The 22,063-nt window shown below is 41.4% G+C and overlaps 1 protein-coding gene across 5 annotated transcripts in view; it reads right to left on the bottom strand.

Moving 5' to 3' along the window:
* The window catches only part of FSTL4 (follistatin like 4), a 330,553-nt gene that overhangs the window by 181,985 nt on the left and 126,505 nt on the right, over positions 1-22,063 (bottom strand). For all 5 annotated transcript variants that reach the window (XM_074551962.1, XM_074551961.1, XM_074551964.1 and 2 more), the window contains exons 2-3: positions 20,663-20,798; positions 10,258-10,291 (exon numbers count right to left, since the gene is read on the bottom strand). In XM_074551962.1, coding sequence (XP_074408063.1) covers positions 10,258-10,291; positions 20,663-20,791 — 163 coding nt within the window. In that variant the 5' untranslated portion in view covers positions 20,792-20,798. The remainder of the gene's footprint in view (positions 1-10,257; positions 10,292-20,662; positions 20,799-22,063) is intronic.

The raw sequence follows: 22,063 nt of genomic DNA, 5'->3' as shown, positions 1-22,063 counted from the left end.
TTTACAAGCATGTAAGAACCTGCACTTCTTTCCTACTTTCCTATGACTCCAGCTGCTCATTCCAAAACCAGGAACAGGCACGTTAATCCAGCCACCCTGAGCAGTGAGACCATGAGCCACTCTCTGACAGACCCTCTCAGGATCTCATCCTGTCACTGCTGAGGGTTAAAGTATTATGACAGAGTTAGGAGAATGAACTTTAATTGATCAGAATTTTTGTGGGTCACACAGTTATTTCATCAGGGCACAGTGCTCAGATGCAGCCTGGATCCCAACTCCTGCACACCTGGGAAATCCCATCAGCATCCAGGAGTGCACACACAGGCACCTCCCAGGCTGGGATACCCACTCCAAGCACAGCCACCCTCTCTGTTCACAAACTGGTGTTTTCCCATGAAAATGTCTCTGGCAATGGATCAGCCCTCACTGACACTGGTGCCAACAGAGTTGGACACACTGATAAGAGCAGAGAAGCTGCACAGGGCTGCTTCCAATTTCTGGCTTCACTGATTCTATTTCCCAGGGAATAAGGGTTGCCACAATGTTGATTCTGTTAAAAGCAGCTGATGAACTTCTGTATTTAACAGGTAATAGGAGTTTAAACCTAAATATGGCTATTATATAATTTAGGGAAAACTAATAATTTTTGAAAAACAATTATGAGTAAAGAAGAAATAAAAACCAGGCTAATGAAAAAACCTAACTTCAGTAACTGAGAGACAAATGATTCTTTAAAGCAATCAGATATGAAAAGTAAAGAAAAAAGATCCTGTTATAGGCAATTCACATCATAGAATTTCAATGGGAAAAGCAAAACAACTAGAGGCAGGAGCACTGCATGCCACTGTCACCTACTTTGCAGTTGCAATGAGAAAGTAAATTGAAATCTTGTAAGAAGTGACATTTTGAAAAATTTCCAAATCTGTAGATGGAAAACACAACACTTTTTTCTTGTATTTTTTTATTTTCCAAGCTAGAGCATAATTTGATGCTATTATCTGCTGGCTGTGCAAGATAGATTTCAGCCTTTTCAACAACTATTGTGCACACAAACCCCAGAAACAGATACAATAATAACCAGACATGGTCCCCTGTGCTGAACAAATTTAAAAGCCAAAATCCAACTTATGCCTTTGCAAGGAACCAGCTTTGAAGTCTATAGGTCCAAAATCACTTTTCACATATGTTAGTTTCACCCTGCTTAAACATGTTACTGGATGAGTTTTGTGATACTTGAAATGAGTCAAATAGTTTTACCCTCAGTTAGGAAAAAAAAAGGGCTGATATTAAGCCCTAATGACTGTCACATCACTGGAGACACTTTATCAGACAAAAATTCAGCAGAAAGAAAGCACATCTTAACCTCACTAAAACTGAGAGAGTAAAAAGAATGACAAAAAGACATAGCACCTATGAGGAACAGGCAAGGATAATAATGAGGAGGAGATGAGGACGAAAATACAAGGATCACTCTCGTGCTACTACATAAACACACAGTGCCCATTATGCTATATGCAAAACAACAAACCTGCCTAATATTCTTCAAAAGTTCTCATCAAACATAAGGAAGCAGCATGGCATAGATAAATAACTCCTGTCTCATGACAAACAAGGAAATATTTATGGAAGGCTATTAAACTTGGATTACTGAGACCTTGGAGCAGTTGCACAGTGGCCAATCAGCTCTGTTGACTAAATACATATTTATAAATGCTTTACTTCTTTTATTTACCCAATGGCTTATTCATTCTGCTCTGGTTTTATTTGGGTCTATCAAGAACAGTAAATGTGCAGTTAGATGCATAATAAAAACTCCTTTAGAAAAGTAATTACATTACCTTATACAGAGCAGATTTTTCTTTCCCAAGCACCATGAACTGGACCATTTCACAGGCTCCTAAGTTCTTATTAAAAATATACTGACACATGCTAATTACTGAAATGAAATCTTGCCTGGAAATGTGAAGTCCAAAAGGACCATTTACACACAAAGTGGGGCTCTTTGAAAACCACTCACTTAAGCAGAGAATGTGCTCTAACAGCAGCCAGGGATGTGGCTATGGCCCCAAACACCTGAATGGTTCATTCTTCACATCCTATTAGGAAAAAATTCTACCCTGAGAGGGCAGTGAGGCCCTGGCACAGGTTGCCCAGAGAGGCTGTGGCTGTCCCATCCCTGGAAGTGTTCAAGGCCAGCTTGAACATGGCTTGAAGCATCCTGGGATAGTGGAAGGTGTCCCTGCCCATGGCGGGGGGCTGTAATGAGATAACCTTTCAAATCCCTTCCAACCCAAACCATCCTGGGATTCTGTCAGTCTGCTGGGTTTGGCTAGAGCAGGATATGGTGCAAGACTATTACAGCCCCACAGTTAAGCACTGCAAGAATCACTGATGGCCTCAGCCACTGTCCATGGCACCTCCAGAGGTCCCTTAGAGCCTCCCCTGCCTTAAACCACCCCCTCCCAGCTGGGCAAACCCAGTGACAGGCTCAGCACCTCCATCTGCACAGGCTGAGGCCATGACCACCTGGGAGTAAGTACCTGAACTAAGGGAGCACAAAGAGGGTTATTCCTCTCTTATTTTTAGCTCATATTTGAGCAGTGAGTTGAAGCTCCAGTAATATTACCCTAATTGCTCTGCCTCACAGTTAAAGCTCAGTTCAGGAAGAAATGGCATGTTGAAACCTATTAAGTCTGAAATTGAAAATGCACCATGCTCTTACACATATTAAGTAGACTAGTAGCACGTTCAAAAATCATGACTCAAAAATCTGACTGGACCCAGAAGTGATCCTGAACTTTGGATCTTTTGTTTGAAAGTGTGAGCTTACTAATTTTTCTAATATCTAAGACATGCAGGATAAACTGATTTGTTAGACAGTGTTCGCATATTACATTATATTGCCATTATCAGAAACATCTGCTGTCAGTTTTTTATTCAACCCTTACAAATGAGTTTATATGTTATAGCTGGCCTGAAAACTCTGGGTCTACCATGCATTTGCACCTTTCAATATCATGTACAAGCATCACATGTCTGCTCCATATGAGAGGGGCTTCCACATCATGCAGTGATCTCTGTAACACAGCATTTCACCAGAGTTATGTGGCTGGACACAACAGTAGAATTTCACAGAAAGAACAATGCGCCACTGAAAACAACCAAATAAATCAAATCCAACATGACTTCAAACTTCACTGTATTTCAACCTGGCTGCTGCTAATGATACTTAAGTCAAGAAAGGCCCATTTGCCTAAAAATGTTGGTTCTCTTATTCTTAAAGACAGGCTAGCTTAGAAGACCAGTGCAAACTAGTCCTGCTTTACAGCTCTGGGGCAGCTGGAGAAAAGTGCTTTGGAGCACTTTTGAAGACGAGGCCAAAACAAGGCTTGTAGGACAAAGCAGCATCTTTTAAAAAACTTCTCAGTTTAGATGGAAAAAGTAGAGAAGTTTGTGGACTCAAGGGCTGACTGAAGCCAACACTACACGCAGCTTTTTCAGCTGCCAAATCAGCAGAGTTTGTTCTGATTTCAGATGGAAAAAGAAAGATGCCTTCAGGCACATCCAGCTCCAGCACTCTGAACTGGGTATACTTATTTATGATGTACAGCGGTATGGATTACATATATATGTTATTTTGTATCTCCCTGTAAATCCTCACAAGGTCTCCTAGATTTCTGGCTCACCTCCATCTTCTCCCTCTTCCCACACTAGGAACTGAAGTTGTCCACTTCCTAAGCTTGTCCACAATCTGCTTGATCCAGTTGCTGCTGAGAAACAGTTTCCTGATTTCCTGCCACTCAAGAAGTTTTGCACTCCAGCTCTTTCAGGTCCATCAATCTGCTGCTCTAGCAAAGCCACACTCTATTTTATTTACTTACTAAACAGTCATGTCCATTCTGCCATGAAGAGAATTCATTCCTCCTGCTGCCCCAGAGTACTCAACTACACAAACTGATGGATCCATTTTACAGAAACCTTAACTCAGCAACACCACTCTGTTTGCACCAGTCAGAGAGATGGGCATGCAAGGAGTTTGCTGTGCCTGTGGCAAAGCTGGGCTAAGCCATGGCTGCATTCACATTTTCAGAAGTGTTCCACCTCTGTGAGCAGTCATTTATCAGTCAAATGTGCCCACCAGGACCAGCTCTGTTTGGTTCAGGAGCTGCTCAGAAATTCCCTGACTAAGCTGCAATTCTCTGCCCCTCATCCCAGACACATGTGCAATACAAACAGCAATAGTGACACTGCCCAGGAACATTCACATTCCTCTTAATTTACTGCTGTGCCCAGCACTGGCTAATGTGTTGATTATTTGAGGTTCTTCCCCCTCCACAGGGTTTTACTCCCTCTTTTAATTCCTTCCACTTAAGAGCACAAAATATGCCAAGTTATAATTAAACACCACTGCTGATAGGTGTGTGGGAGCAAACAACTTTGCCCTTTCCCAACTAGGGCTAGGCTGTTCAAATGGGATGAAGTACAGAAAAACCTGAGAAATTGTGGTTTCATAACCTTGGAAACACAGGCATTACAGATTAAACAACAGATTAATATCTTGATCCAAACATCCTTACCTGAGTAACAGATTTCAAAGCATACATAGTCAGTGAATGGCAAAGCCAGAGATAATAAAACTTTCTATGAAAAAATAAAGCAGCTGAGATAGGCAGAGACAAAAAACTTTGTTTGAAGTAAAGACTGAGTAATTGTTAAAACTAGTATAACAAACATGGAAAATATTACAACTTGTAATTCAACAAAACAGGAATTTTTAATGTAAAAGCTGTCCTTCAGACTTTGGAGAAATGTCCTGAAATTCAACCAGTGTGTTTCTGAATACCCAGCTGAGTACAGAGCATACACATAAATATTAACTTTCATATTATATCATCTGGATGTAACTGGGATAGCCAGAAAAACAAGATCCTGGTGGCACAGGTTCTTCTAAAGAGCAATATATGCACAGCTACTGATTTTTGGAGGGTTTTGACTAAGTCATAAGGAAAAAAACACAGATTTTTTTGGATTCCAGTAATGGGAAAAAACCCAACATAATGGGAAATTAATAGGTGATTTACTACAAAAGTAATTACAGCTGACCACTTTGTGCTCCCGAAGGATTTCAGGAGAGCAACTTATCATTCCTGCCAATTTTGGAATGCCTGTCATCTTCCATGGAGAGACAAACATTTGAAGTGGGCGAAAAGAAAGGACAGAGTAAATAGAATTTCTGAAGGGTATTACTGTTTTATAACCATGAGTCAGTTTTTCATGTAGGACATAAAAATTGATGCCAAGTGAAGAATAATGAAATATTTCTTAAGCTGTTGGCTGGATCCTCTACCATTGCTAATTGATGCAGAGATTTTTCAATAAAACTCTTTTGAGAAACTTGAGAAAGCTCAGGGTGTACTACATTCTATTGCTCCACATTGTGATTAGGGATCACAGTGTGACAATGACGATTGTGTATCTGTAATAAATATATACAAATAGGACATCCACAACACAGAGCTTGTGAAAACTTGAGACAAGTGTCAATTCAAAGAAGTTTTAATTCAAAGCAGATATTTAAAGTTTGTATCTTTATGGCGGTGTGATGTCATCTGTCTGAATAAATCTAGAGTTGCATCTCATTTAATAAGATTATATGGTCAGAGCAGAAGCAATTTACTTGAACATTTCTTGGCTGAATGGTTTCAAAAGCATCTTTTGACACTAATTTGTTGAACGGATGATTGTGAACAACATAAAAACAAATTAAAAGTTTTAAGTGCTTGGGTTAGGTTCTCAGCTAGTAAAAAGCAAAGGTGGTCCATTAATTCAGCAGAGCTTTGCTTATTTCTATCTGCTGAAGACCTGGCTCTTTATGCTTAATGTGACTATACATATGCTTGGGCACAGTTCTACTCAGCAGACAATTTGTTCTAATACTCAGCATCCTTCAGCCCCACAGTGCCAACTGAAATGGGAACATTTGTTAGCTCCAGAAGTTGCAGAATTAGTTCCTGTGTCCTTGCCATTAAAATAACTGGGGAAACCACTGGAGGCTCTGTTCTGCCAGACATGGAGAATTTGATAGACACAAATGTATGTGGCTTTTACATATAGAAGCTGTATGGCGTAATTTACAGCAACAGGTAAGTATTATGCATTCATGTACACTCATTACACAGGGAAAAGTCACCAATCTTTAAAATTAAACCCTGCCACTGTCCAGCCTAATGTCTGCAGGTGCTCTCTACAAGCTTGGTCCCATTTCTTCCAATCTAACACACACCCTTCAGTCTCCCAGTTTCCTGCACAGGGACTTCCCCTCACACTATGTAGATTTTAAGAAGAAATTCTCCCCTGTGAGAGTGGTGAGACACTGGCACTTGTTTTCCAGAGAAGCAGTGACTGTCCTATTCCTGGAAGTGTCCAAGACCAGGCTGGACAGGGCTTGAAGCAGTCTGGGAATACAGAAGGCATCCTGCCAGCAGAAGATGCCAGGAGGTGGAATGGGATGGGCTTTGAGGTTCCTTCCAACCCCAACCATCGTGACACCTCATCCTTTTCACTAAATGCCTCTGTGTCCACATGATCTGCACAAACTGCTGCTTTTCCCAGCTCCCTGCTCCTGTTTTGCTCTTCCCCATCTGCTCTCCTGCAGTTTTACACTGCCCTGGACAGCAACAAGGAATGTGCAGGTTATTCCCCTTTTGGCTCCATTCCCCTTTCCTCTGCACTAAGGGCAGGAAAAATTATCAAAAAATTAACACAAAAATGAGAAAAAAGATTCAGTTAGTGAAAAAAGATCTGCCTGCCCAAACTTCCCCTGTGATTTTAGTTCAATAAAGCAACAGAGAGGGATGGTATTGGAATCCTGTGCTTGTTTATCACATGCTGGGGTTTCTTGAGCTTGTGTTTTGAGATTTTTTGGCTGGTTGGGAGTTTGTTTGTTTTCAAAGCACAACACCAAACCTGGCACCCTATCCCATATATTCTGGTTTCCATTGCATGGGCATAATATGGATGATAATATAATATGACCCACTACAGTGGGTCAATTGAGTGACCAACTCAGAGGCAAATTTCAAGTGAATTTAGAAAAATATTCCTGCATCTTCTAATCAAATATCAGATTGATGGTTTTCTTAATTAAAAAAATTATTTTTAGTCAAAAAGGATAATATTTGCACACCAGTTAGGCATCCCAGAAACAAAATAGTTCTGCAGCCATTTCCATTTCAATTGAGAAGAAAATCAGTCTCCAAACATCACTGAGAGGTGGCTGCCAGCTGCAGTCAGGGAAGCTTCTCTCCTCCATACCACAGCAATTAAAAGATCATGTAATTACTGCTGATCTCATGCCATGGAAGTCAAAGGAAAACCATTCATTGACTGTAATGGGCTTTGGAGCAGGTTCAGAATTTCTCCAGCATATGTAATCCTGACACTTGGAAACCAAAACCTCACAGTTTAACTACACTCATCCACAACTAAAAAAGAAAAAAGTGTTTTCATGCTCAACAACAATCAAGGCTTTGCTCCATTTGAAAGAAAAGCATCTGCTTTAAATCCGAAGGATTCAAACGTTTTGTCCCAAAATAAAGAAAAACTCTGAAAAGTCTAAACCAGGATTGCCCCTCCTTTCACCAGCTCTTTTTTTAATCATCTTGGATCATCCATAAGCCTGGGATAATAAAAGCAGATACAGAGTAAGTCTGCTGAGCTCCCACATTTGTGGGTGTTTCTGGGAGATATTTTTTAGTTTTTCAGCTTTTTATGAAAAAGCCAAAATTTCTACCAAGGGAATAGAACAAGGATAAACCCACAACTCCCAATCTCTTCCAATCATCTCATTTCCTCAGGTAAAAAACATTATCTGCAAAAATTACCATTTTTAGGGGGAAAAAGACTTCATCAAAATCACCTCAAACCATATCACAAGACTTAGAAGAAATCCTTTTGTGTGCATAATAAACATTCTGACCCGCCTGTTATTTTTTTCCTAACACCAAATGATATCTGCTCTGTGCACATTTTAATACTGAACAGGTTTCTGAAGGAGCCTTTCGTTGAATTATTTTATAGGCACTATTGAGGAATAACTCCAGAGAGGAAGATACTTAAACATTGCTGAAAATCCCCAGGTAGCTCTGCAAATCCACAGGCTTTTGTTATCAAGAGGTATTTACCATGTTAGCATTTTCTTGACTTTTGAGGAGTTTGCAGTTCTTCAGACAGGTTTGATAATCCACATATTGCCTTGCTGGGCATAAGCCAAATTTATCTATACATCTTAACTCCCTCAGTTTTCCACCCCCTTCACTCCAGCCATGGATCTAAGAAGCTTCTAACAGAAGTCCATTACATTGAATTCACTTCTGAAAAAAAAAATTATGGTTTTACCCCTCAAAATAAAAGTTAAGTCTTGCCCATCCTCTGGAAGCAATCAGAAATGAGCCTCACTTAGCCTGGAAATTTTGTGTCTTGAGGCACTGATCTCCAAATTCAGTTATTGCTCTGCAGTAACATTCTCCAAACAGAAACTGTAAACTCAAACCTGATTTCAAGAACTGCTATCTTTAAGCTCTCATATGTGTTGGTTACTTTCACTGTGAAGAAAGTTTGGAAGCAGAACTTGTATCTGAAAAAGGACTGGAGGTACATCCACAGGACTGGACCCAGTCTCTGTGCCCAAAATGAACTACACCAAAACTACAGCCAGGGGATGACTGAAAAGTGTCCACACCCACAACACCAAGAGGTTTTCTGCACCCCAAAGCAGCCCTGACCCACCCAAGAGCCCTCCTCAGTTTCACACTGAGGGAAGTACAACACGGCTGGACTTCTTCATGAAGAGTGGCAGAAGTTTGATCAAACACACACGTGCACTGGACACCTAAACCAAATAGATTTCACCTTTAGCAACAGCTGCATTTTTAATTAATTCAAGCCTCTCTGCTGCCTCAGCCTCACAGAATAAAAAAAAAAAAAAAATCAAAAACTACAACAAAAAATTATTTGCCCAAATGACAATTTACCCTTGGACCTGACCTTCTTTGCTTATGCAGTAAAACCTTGGTAGTTACAACCCCTTCCCAACATATGGGATGCCTGAAACAATTCAAGAAGCTCTGGAAGGGAACAGGGAATGCATTAATCCATTGAACAGCAGAGTGCCACCTGCTTCATATTCTACCAAGACAGATGAGAAAAGCAACTGCCCGATCCAGAAAACATCTGCTGAACAAAATCAAAATTAATGATAACCAGAATGAGCACTCTGATGGCCGATTCTCCCCCAGCTGCCAGGAGCCATCAAAGAGCCTCTCCTGGCAGAAGGCAATTGTTTCTGAAGCAGCAGAGTGCCCAGGAGCTGAGCTCAGAGCACCCTTGGGTGGAGCTGTGCTGGGCAGAGTATGGAGAGCATCATCTGCACCTTTTTCTCCCTGAAATTCTCCAGGTTTTGAGTTTAGCACAAAATGTTTTGGGTTGGAAAAGAGCTTTAAATCCATCCAGTTCCAAAGCCCTGCCATGCCTTCCACTGTCCCAGGCCTGATGTCACTATAGGACATGAAACAACACAAGCACACACACACTGCTGCTTTCAAGGTGAAGAAAAGGAAAATCTATCTGAGTTTAACATTTATAGTTTTCCAAAAGTGACACTGGATTGGAGGGTGAAAGTGCCACCTCTCCAATGACACTGGACAAACCAACAGTCTATCAAATTTCTCTTCTTCCATAAAAGAATGTAAAACAATGACTGATTTACAGGAAGTGTGTGAGAAAGTTCGTTACAAGAATGTAAATATCAGAAGGCTTAGAAAATCTTTTAAAATCAGAACAACAGCCCCATCCAGCCTGGCCTTGAACACTTCCAGGGATGGGGCAGCCACAGCTTCTCTGGGCATCTTGTGCCAGGGCTTTATCACCCTCACAGGGAAGAATTCCTTCCTAATATCTAATCGAAATTATCTTCCTTCAGCTTAAAGCCATTTAGGTGCCCTGCCAGCATCCAGACCTTGACATACACACCCAACACCATCATGAAATTCTGTGCTAAAATAGCAGCTTTTCATTGGGAAAAAAAAAATAATCTACAATTTGCAACACTAAGAACTGTCAGACAAGCACCAGGCACAGACTGTTGGAAAACCCACAGCAGCACAACCTTTCAAGTGTGTGAACTCATGCTTATTTTAAAAAGTTACTGCAAGATACTCAACACCAACACACACACTGAAAGAAAACCAGTTTTCCTACCTTTTCTTCTTGTAACTTCAAACCTTCTGGAGTCCTATAAGGAAAAAGAGAATTTTTTGTGGTGTTTTTTATTAAATGCAAGAATTGTTCAAACGCAGGATGAACAACCCCCCCTAAAAACATCAATTACTGACCCAGGGAAGCATCTGTGAAGCTCAATACAATAACTGAGGAGCAATTACAAGCACACATTTCAGTTTGTCCACAGATATTTAATGGATAAATATAACACCTAAAATGACTCGTCACTGTGATAAATTACATTGTAAAGCACAACATTTGTCTTGAAAATTGATTTTTTTCCCCTCTCTTTATGTTAAAAGGGAGCAGTTAGGAGGGTTATTATTACTACACCGAAGATTTGGGGCTGAGGAAGGAGAAACCATTACAGATATTTTTAGCAGAGACTTCTGCAAATATCTGAATAATTTCAAAGCCACTGGACTACCCATGCTGAAAGTTGAGTGCTCATTTCAATCCATGCACACCTACATAATATTTTTGCATATAATTTTTTTTGCATAATTTCTTTGCAAATCATTATAACAATCTCTAATATAGAAACTTGTTTTAAAACACTGTTTCTAAAGGTATTGCATTCCCAGGCAACACTGTCTGCTTATACTAATGGTGAGGCTTCAGAGGAATAAATATTTAATTCCACGCAGTAACACTATTTATGGGTTAATTACAAATACGTCCAAATTTCCATCATTGGAGCTATTTCTTGCAGCCAGTATTAGAACTGGAGGAATTGTGGGGACCATCTGGAGTGCTTCTGTTATGAGAGAGGTAGGGTTGTTCAGTCTGGAGGAGAAAAGGCTCTGGGCACCACAGGCTGCAGGTCCCCATGGACTGACACAGAAATGCCTCTTTCTGCCTCCTACCCCCTCCCAGAACCTTCTGGAAAGTCCCAGGGCAGGACAGAGCCACAGCTGAGGTCTCCTCCAGCCCAGGGGCCACCTCACATCACCCATGTCCTGCCCAAACACAGTGACAGTTTGTACTGTCCTTTGTCATCCCCTGTGCAGGCAGCAGATGCTGCTGCTCCTTCCTTCACACACCAAAGCTGCCTTCCCCAAAACAAACCTTCCACCACATCAGAGAAGGATCAGAACACCAGGAATGGCCTCCTTGGCACCCTTCAAGTCAGCTGAAGGGGATAATAAAAAAAAAGGGTATTTGCTTATAAAAATACTGTCATTATTCCCTGTAGGATTCCACCTCAGTGATCTCCAGCAATATATAAAATGGCATTCAGGATTAATACAGACTTCAAAGCATTTATCCTCTTTATGTAGCAGAGCTCTGAGCTGTGCAGGCAGTTATACTCCAGGGACCTCTCTGAGCTTTTCAAAATATTAGTTTGAGAGGTGGGGCATGGGATAAAAAACCTCAGCTACAGCTGCTATCATTAGGGCTGTGTACATGCAATATATGCAAAAGAGAAGAATACTTTTAAAGTTCCCCAGAGTCCCTCACACTAACAAGCTGTTTGAATTCTCTGCAGTTCAAAAGCTTAGAACTACTAAAACTAATTACAACTATTATATTGATCAAAAGGAAATAGACTATCAAGGCTCTATTAAACAAACATCCAAGTCTCATCTCGCTTTTATAAAATGCCCTTTTGTTATTTCCATGTCCACACAGACATCATGAAAGACAAAGGATGGTCTTTAAATTTCCCTTCTTTTATTCTGCTCCCCTTATAATTGTAAGCTCTGATGAATATAAACTATCTAAAAAGAAGAAAAGCTTGTTAGAACTGCAGTGGGAGAACAGGAGGTCAGGCTGCAAGGCACCACTTCTTGTTCCTGGGAAAACAGCAGCACTTGGAGGGTCCCCCAAAACATCCCTTCCCCAGAGAAACCCCCAATGACACTGAGAATGCTCAAGGTTTCAGGAGGGTAGACAAAAAATAAAAGGGAAAAATGCCTGGCAGCCACAGCAGGGCTTAAAGTACAGTACAAAAAGGCAGCAGCTCCAGGTAGGCTTCTCTTGAAGATGATACTGATCTCAACTTAAAAAAAAAATCACATAGAGGTTTCAAAGATTTTAATAGTGTTACCCATAGAGAACCAAACTATTTTGATAAAAATGACACCAAAGTTCTTGAATGCATTGCCTGAGGAATACTTTCCTGCAGAAGCCATAAAGCAGATGGTTATAAATGAGACTTATTTCATGGGCACCATTTAATGACTACAAATTCCTTTAACTAAAAATCTAATTTTATCAGAGCATAAATCATCTGCTTTGAAGGAAAAAACTGTTTTGGATTTTCCATTCCTTCTAAAAAGCTTCTTCATGTACTGCTTTAAATAGCATTTCATTAGAGCAATACAAGAGTTTTATTTGTCAAGGTTCACTTTTAGCACCTATTTCCTACTTTTTAATGCTAGTCAATTGAGCACAGAATGAAAGGTCCTTCTGTTCTGTATCTGAAGTGCCTAATCACTATGTGGAAATCAATGCAGTATGTTTGCTTCAAGATTGCCATTCACCAGACATGTAGCTACAGAAAAATTGCATCTCCAAAAGACCAACACCCCAGAGTCATCAGGTTTCTATTTCTACCTGGATTAGGAGGGATGAAAATCAAAATCAGATAAAGTTCAGTAGCTGCTGTCAGACTGCTTCACTGCCCTGTAGCTGCAGTGTGTTGCACCAATGCCACTTACCAAATTTGTTGTACCAACACCTGTGTGAACTTGATGCCATTTAACAACTGCTTTGCACAAAGACCTTTTCTGCTCTTACAAAAGGAATGCCAAGGCATAATAGTTGTTTTATGCTATATCTCCTGATTAATGATGAGTCATGGGTCCATGGATGAGCAGAGCACTAATGATAAATCAAATTTCATTCATAACAAACACAGAGCATTGGGAATTTCATTGTGCAGAGTTAAAACACAACATGAGGGAATACACAACATGAAACAGTGCTTGGCAGCCAGTGTGCCACAAACAGGTTTTCCTGTGGTCATTAGCAATGGATGCAAGCAGCAAAAGCACTTTGGGGTTGTTATGTATAGAACCACAGAATGGTTTGGGTTGAGAGGAACAATAAAGCTCATCTTGTTCCAAACCCCTGTCACAGGCAGGGACATCTTCCACTAGGTCTGTTCAAACTGCCTTTGAACACTTCCAGGGATGAATTCAGTATTAAGAGATTTTCCCATGACTGTGCATTTCCCATCCCTGTTTGTTCCTGGCCTCTGATCCCAGTAGGGAATGATGCTGACCATACATCACCAAAGCAGATACCAACTGTAAAAAACACAATATTCCATCAGATAACCTTGCAATGATTTCACTCTCTTGCCCTTTAATACTGATTTAGATGTAGTAAAAATGCACCCCTTTTTATAACTAAAATTTAATATAGGAGACTTGGCAAAAAAACCCCAATACTTACAAAAAAAAAATAAAACCCCACAGACAGCAGCAAAATACAATAAAACAATTAATGCAGCAGAAGAAGAGATGCAGAAGAACAGCTAACACTCCAGATCCACAAGTTCCCTGCATTGCTGGCCCTACCAGACCCTTTGTGGGAGACAAGGCAGTGCTAGCAGATAAATCAAACCCAGTCCCTGCAGCTGGGCTCAGGCTGGGTCTCACAATAAATCAGATGTTACCTCTGCACACTCCAGGTCTCCAGAGACCTGCTCTCAGGATCAGCCTAACTGCTGTACAATTTCTAAATATACAGTCCTAACTCATTTAGCAAATTAATAAAGAAGTGGCTGTTCCTATTAATAGATTACCATGCCATGGATTTTTTCCTCCCTTCAGAGCCTTCTCCTCCTTCTCTCCAGTGAGGGGTCATGCAAATAAGACAGATTTAGATCAGATGATAGGAATAAATTCCTCCCTGTGAGGTGGTGAGGCCCTGGCACAGGGTGCTCAGAGAAGCTGTGGCTGCCCCATTCCTGGAAATGTTCAAGACCAGGTTGGATGGAGCTTGGAGCAGCCTGGGATAGTGGAAGGCATCCCTGTCTATGGCAGAGGGGTAGAATTAGACAAGTTTTGACCCAAACCAAACCATTCTATGAAATGACACTCAGTACAGGGCTGCTGGGACACTGCATGGGGACTGAAGCATCAGCACAGTGTATGGCTAATACACAGCTTAGTCTGGCAATCAGCATTTTCTCCCTTTTGTTTTTTGATCAGGCATGAGGGAAAAAATAGATCACATGCTGCTGTTTGGAGAAAGCTTGCTATCTGTGCAGACAGTGGCAATTTAGATTTGTACTGTCTGGTATGAACACAGAGGAACTCTGATGTCTCACATCACACAGCATCATCTGCTCATCCATACGGCAGCTAATTGAGATAATTACTGCATCTCTGATTTTACTCACTATTAGTTCTGGACTCCAGATGAGAAACCCAGGTATTGCTCCATAAATTTCCACATTGTGATAGGGAAGCCCTTGGGACAGCTGTTTTAGAAATCCCAAATTTGTGGATATGCTCTTTCTAATCTAAAAGCTGAGAACTGCCCTGCTTGATGCTCAAAAGTACTTCAAGTAAAACTGTCTTCCTTTAAAAACTAAAGCTACAGCCTTTGTTTCAAATGGAGAATATGCTACATTTGGGAAAAAAAATTGCTCAACATTTAGTCTTTTAAGACAGAGTGGCTTCTGAACAGAATATCAGAAAGTTTAACCCTCTATCACATCAAAACCAACTTAAGATTGCCTTGATTCATTTTTGCAACATGATTTACTCTGGTCTTATTCTCTTCTTCAGAATCATACCAGCATTTCCCCATCTCAGTATGATTTTTCACAGTTGCTCAACTGTGTCATGAGAAAAACTTCCTGAAATTTGATTCCTGCAGTCAGTGAGTGCCACAGCTCAGCACAGAGCCACGAGCCCACATCCCTCTGCTCCCAGACAGCATCCAAGCATCCAAAATCCAAGGTCAGTAACACCCAATGCAGCACAAACTGCTCCATGCAGCAGCCGGGGTTCTGTTCTCCTGGCTGGGAGGTGACAGCCCCCAGGAAAATGGGCAGTGCAGGAGCACCATGAGCTATCTCACACTGCATCCTACCAGAAGCTTAAAAACACAAAAAGGAAGCAGGATTTCTGTTCTGTAAGGGACAGCAAACAAGCGGGTTCCATCTTCAGACTGTGCTTTAGATGCATCTCAACAATCCCTGACACTATTGAGCCATAACCACTCATGTAAACCAAAATTCTTCTAATTTTCTGCTGTCACTCCAGTGTACAGTGACTGCCTTGTTCCAAATTTCACATTTTCTAGTACTTCAAGAGCATCCTGTAAGGTACAACATTTATTAAGCCCTCTGAGCACACAGAAGAAAGTGGAGAGGGAGGTTGGGGATGCAGAGGAAGGACCTCAACACACCTAATATAAATATTATCAAAACATTCCACAGCACCTTGAGCTGCAGATGCTCTGGTAACCAGCACTCAGAGCAAAAGCTTCTCATCTCCACAGGGACAAGATACCTGTTAAGATTTAGGATACTCTACAAAAAAGCAATTACTGCTTGTTAGAGATACCACATAAATGCAGGTAACAAGGAGTGAACTATCACTACATACCAAAGTGGTAGAAAAATGAACTTAAGTCTTGTCTCCCTGTACTTTCATTAATGCTTGAAGCAGCAGCAGGCTGTAGCACAGTATAGATTTAAATTTAAATCTGATTTTCTTCCTTTCTCCAAACTGAAAAGCAGGAAGAACACTCAAATGGCAGACAATACATTACTATTATTAACAGTTAAAATAAATATCAGGATATTAGATCTTCAACTGTATATAAAATTTATACACTATGCCTGTTTTATTCCAAGCTCATCCTCTGAAATTGTGTCTGTACTCTAATTAGAAGCAAAAAGCTTTTATCAAAAAAAGCCTTTGCAATTTTTTAACTTGCTTCAGAAAAAAAAATCCCTTCCTAGTCTGTCAGATTAGGAAACATGACTTTGCTGGGGGAAGGAGCCCAAAATCATCCCTATGAATCTTTTGCTGCCCAGAATAACCTACTGTCATCTTCAGATGTAGCAGTAATTGATGCAACATTTAAGAATCTGAATATAACTAGAAATTTCAGCAATAATTGATACTCTTAGACAAGCAGGGTTGAGGCTTGTGAGTGGACTCCAGAGAAAGGCTGAATTCCAGCAGGGCGTGAGGGCCCTGAAGGGCTGGTCTGATCCAGCTGTTTGCTGCACATTTATAATTGGAGATTTTGAACTGTCCAGGTGCCATAGAATCACAGAATAGTTTAAATTCAAAGGGACCCGAAAGATCATTCAAATCCAACTCCCTGCCAGGGGCAGGAACACCTTCCACTAGAGCACAGAGCCCCATCCAACCAGGCCTTGAACACCTCCAGGGATGGGAATCTGTGTTCTCATTCAAGTAACAATTAATGAATAAAACCAATGGATAGCAAACAGAGCCAACACCTGCCAAATGCCAGCAAGAAGGTTAAGGTGCCTTGAGAAATGAGCCCATCGTGCATCACCTGTGAGCTCTGTGCAGAGGAGCCTCCCCAAGGACACGGCTCCTCTCCCCACAGGAGCGTGGGGGCCCTGCATGGGCTCCTGAGACTCCTCAAGTAGGAGGATGGGTGGCAAAAATAGCACAGTATGAAAGGCAAATTAAAGCAATTAAGTATTTCTAGAAACCACAGAACAGTTATGGTTCTGTAGCCCTGAACAGACCACAGAATGCCTGCCAGCCTTTACTGTCACCATTCAGGAGCTTGGTGACATCCAAATACTTAAAAATGCAGCACAAAACAACTCCCCATGTACCACAAAACACAATTATTCTCCACTTTCACACTATCAAGCTAGGACAATATTATTCAATGCTACCCACCAGCAGTGCCCCAGAAAACATAACACAGAATTTAAATTTCCAAAATGCAGCTCTGTGATGATGTGTTAGAGGAGCTCTGCTCCTGGAAGGGCTGATGAAGACCTGCAGCAGTGCTCTGCTCATTTTAGGTTCACAAAAGGAGATGCAAGCTCTGCCCTAAGAACCATGGCAAAACCAGCACAGCTTCAGCATGCACAGGAAATCAGCCTCTGACAGGGAAAGCAGGGAATGGGAGAAGCTGGCTGTTAAATTTCAGATGCTTTGCAAAATACCCCAGGAGGCTAAAAAAAAACCAGCTCGAGCTACTGGTGTGTATTACCTAGCAGAGACTGAGCAGACCAGCACTGCTGGCTTTCCATCAGAACCTCCTGGCCAAGTTCTTCTCCCAACCCAAACTCCAGGGTTATTTCAGATCCAGATTGTTTGTCTCTTTTCTGCTCATACTGGAAACTCTCTTCACTACCACTGGCAATGACTCAGAAAGCTGCATTTTTTTGAGAATTCTATTCTAGAAGGAAGAGGTGACCCCAGACCACATCACCTGGTGTGTCATGGACCATCCAAAGCCCTTCTGAGCCAGCACAGAGCTGCCCATGGATTGTAGCCACCTCTAGAACATCCAACTTGAACATGCAATCAGACTTGCTGAAGGCAGAAGCAAAAACTTGTCCAAAACCAACACTCCAGAGCAGTAAGTTCTATATATCTGATATTTCAGCATATATTCCACTGAACAGGATTTCATCTCATGATGGTCTAACCCTGAGGAGCTTCACCCAAGTCCACGTGCAATGCCCAGAAGCCTCAAGAGCTTCCCAGCAACCACTGGAACCAGCCTATGAGACATTCCACACAACACAGCAGTAGTCTCCAAAATTAATACAAACCAGGAATGTTGCAGCCTTCCAGTCAAACACTAATGCTGTCTTTTCTAAATTAGGTTTTCTATTTTAGCTCTTTCATTGAAACTGGAATTTCATACTGCATATACACATTTATTAACTATTCTAATCAGGACTAAAAAGACTCCAGAAAATAAACCTCTTCTCAGGGACACCCCATAAACTTGAGGGGTGAAGGGCTGCACATCAAGGAAAACACACACCATTGTTATATTAGAGGGTTGGTTTCTGATCAGAAAGCCTTGTAGTCTTATTTTCTTTAATAAATTCAAAGCACAGCTGCAATAATTCTACCACATACCATGGAGAAATTGATTTAGCAATCTGAACATAAATTAAGCAATGTTTTTGATTCAGTAAACTTGTTCCTATGTAGATCAGAACAAGTATTAGTGAAGGTCAGCGACCCATACCCACGTATTTGCTTTGATGAGGTTCACAGGAATTTTCCATCAGAGCAGACTTCAAAATTATTTGACCTGCAAATTAACATTTTACTCATTTTTAAAGCAGTTTTAGTGACTTGCTAGGAGCATTTCTAGTTGTGATTTAATATTTTTAATGCATGTTAATGGATCTATGTATTAATCAAACCATAAAATTTGGAACCTAACAAACTTCTCACGGATAAGGAGCTCCAAATCGAACAAAGCCCTATAATGCTAGAAAAGGATTTCAGTGACTAGAAAGGTATTATGGATAAACTATTTTCTGAAAGAGAAAGTAACTGCTGCTTACTCTCAAAAGGTGATTATCTCACTTTCACTGACCTATCTGAAAGTTATGCTCAGAGCATTCAGATTAATTTTGGTGTTTGGTGCCACACTGTATAAGCACTATTTCTTGTGGAAACAAGCTTTCTGTAGAGATACTTTTTTCAAAAATCTGATTTATAACTTACATTTCTTGAATCTATTTTAACGGCATTCTTTGTACATTCATGATTTTAATATTCACATTTGTTAAATTCTGTGCAAACCTGAGCAAATACATTCTTAGCTGAGATCCTTCCACCTCAAGCAAGATCAAGTAATTGGTACAATATCATTATGGTCTTTAGAGAAAGATCAAATGAATTAATGTCTTTCAAGTAATATAATAATTCTATTATTTATGTTAAAGTAAATTGAGTAATGAATTTCATTCCTCAGAGCAACTTTCTTAAAAATTCTTTACTAATGTGCATTAGTAAAGAATGAGACTTTTTTTACCTGCACAAGCATGCAAAATATTTAATATTTTTTAATAAAAAAGGAAAATTGAGCAGAGATTCTGCAAGAACAGGTTAAACAAAGTGCCAGTGTACTACCTAACCCTACACAGCAGCAAAATAACAGAGGAGGTGTGGAAGGGAGCTGTTGTTCACTTTCACAGAGCAGAGGCTGGAAACCTCAAGGACAAAATACACCTAAAACAGACCTCACAGCTGTAGAGCATCCAACACCACTGAAATTACTTTTGAGCCCTGCTAAGCAGCAAAAAGCACTTTTTTAATTGGCTAAACTATAATGCAGATAACTGGGTATTTGTAGAGAGAGTGTGACTGGGAGAAATGGGATCCTCCAACTACAACCAAATCCCGAGGCTTAAATAGATCCAATTGCAACATGAATCCATCAAGGGCTTATCATTAGCCTGGCACTGACTGATGTGTCTGCCAGCACATAAGTGTTCAAGGCAATGGCAGCTAAAAAATAGCCAAGTGTCCTTTTCCTGTCCTTCTGCACCATCTCTCACTTTCAGACATTTGAGCAACCATTTAGGGAACATACAGGAACTAATTAAATAGCTAAAATTGTTTCAGCATTCATTCATCATTTACAGCTCAACAAAGTCACAGTTCCAGATTTTTGTGCCTTTATTCCCACGTCTCAGCCTGAGACTTGTGACAATCTGAGCGTACATCGGTGCCACAAGCAGTGCTGAGCTCTGGCTCAGAAATCCAGAGTCCTGCTGGGACAGGGACTGCTCCATGCACACCCCTGTGACAGCAGCCAGCTCTGTCACCTTCAGCACTGGGAACAGGCTCAGCTGCTTCTGCACTCCCTGAGGGCACCACTGAGCCCCGAGGAGGCAATGCTGTCCTGCCCCAGCAAGATGGGCTCTGGGGTGGAAAAGATTCCTACTCATTACAGTCACTGTTCCCTGCTCCCTTCCCCATTCCTCTGTGCTTCACAAAGGTGTCATATCAGGAAGTCTGGAGGAAAACACTTTGGGCAGGAATTTTGCTGATTCTCTCAGAACCACCTATGGCTCAGCTTTCCTTCAAAAGAGCTTTTTTTAGGTTTCACCTAAATGTCCACTGACCCAAGCGAAGAGCCAGGACAGTTTGCTTGTTAAATTTAGCTTCACTGATGTCAGCAGCCCCAGGACACAGCACACTGTAAAGTCTTTGGGGCAAAGACAGCACTTCCACAGCAGCCAGATGCACAATTTCACTCCCAGATGATGTCAATATACCCAGTAAGTGTAAGAGTTTCTGTTTACTGACCTCCTCAGGAGGTGTTTAATACAAATACATTCAGATAAGCCCACACTTGTTTTCTGTTTGCAATATGGAGAGCCTGCCCACCGCCCAAGAACAGAAATCCAAGAGCTGTGGCTGCAGCAGCAGGTGTACAGTACCTCTTGATGCAACCTCCCCACATCTGAATACAGGCTCCTGCTCTGGTCCACATCCATCCATCCCCTTGTGACCAGTGGGAAAACTCCCAGCAGTACAAGAGAGCACCAAAAGCTCCTTGGTGGCATCATTTCGAGTCTGTTAAAAAAAAACACAAAAAAAGGGAACAGTTATAGAACATTCATCTTACAACAAAACCCAGCTCAGGTTTGGTAACACAGAGGCTTCAGCTGACAGTGTCCATCCACACTCAGTGCCTACAGAGCTATACAGTCTCCAGTGTACTGGCAATGAATCCCCATAATGTAGTTGTTTTACCCCAAAAATCTCTTCCTCAGGGCATGCTGTTCCCAGCCTGCTGCCACACAGCACCTGCAGAACCAGAGTCCTGGGATTTCTGTAGCTACTGTGGCCAAAAGCAAACCACAGCAAAACATGGTCTTGTGGAACTGCAGAAGCCAAAGGGTGAATTTCATCCCTTCTCCAGAGCCCCCAGCAGCACAGGATCACTCACAGTCAGGGACTCACACCTGCACCCTCAGCAGATTTTCAGAAAATGCCAGACACACACCTTTGCTTCTCTGACTGTTGGAGGCTCCCAGCAAGTGACAGAAAATATCATTATTCCCCTCAGACTCAGAGGGGGACACTGCCTTGAGCAGACACAGCCACTGGCAGCTCCCTTGGCTATGATCAGGTGTGTGGGGTGAGCAAGGACTGACACCAGCACACAGGGACAGTGTTCATCCTCCCAATGAGGATCCTGCCCAGATGGTCACCAAACACACCCAAACTTGAAAGACACAAAACAAATCCTGTGCTGAAGAGGGCTGATGTGTTTCTCCAGCCATGACAGAGGTGAGTCCTACCTGGGTTTGATTTCTGCACTCCAATTCCTCTGACCCAAGCAGAGACATTTCCAATCCCTCCCACACTCACTCCACTCCAGAGCAGCACCATCTCCCTGGCAAAAGCCCACCACATCCCACATAATCTGTGGGGAACTGGAGGGATTCTCACTAAATCTGCAAGCACTTTGAGCAGTGGTTCTTGTCTCATGTTGTTTTTAATTAATTTGAAAAGAACACCAATGCAGTTATTCAAAGTGGTGTCAGAAGGAGCTCCTGTGTTTCACACACCACAACCCAGCTCAACCAGGAGCTGTACTTTATCCATAACAATAACACAGGATTGTGTCATTACTTTCTACAATTAAAATACCAAAGGAATATTCAGGCCTGGAACCATTTCTGAGATTGCTGAGGAAGGCTAAAATGGACCCGTTAATGAAGCATAATGACCCTTAATGAAGTGACAGCATTTCTACAGGCTGCTGCCTGGCTGGAGCCATGCACATCAACAAGGAGGGTTACCTGCTAATGGCAAAATCCAGCCAAGCTGAA

Source organism: Zonotrichia albicollis, chromosome 15, assembly GCF_047830755.1.
Source record: "Zonotrichia albicollis isolate bZonAlb1 chromosome 15, bZonAlb1.hap1, whole genome shotgun sequence".
NCBI classification, from domain to species: domain Eukaryota; kingdom Metazoa; phylum Chordata; class Aves; order Passeriformes; family Passerellidae; genus Zonotrichia; species Zonotrichia albicollis.
Note: the sequence above shows the minus strand (reverse complement) of the source record. Positions and strands in the feature narration are given on the sequence as shown.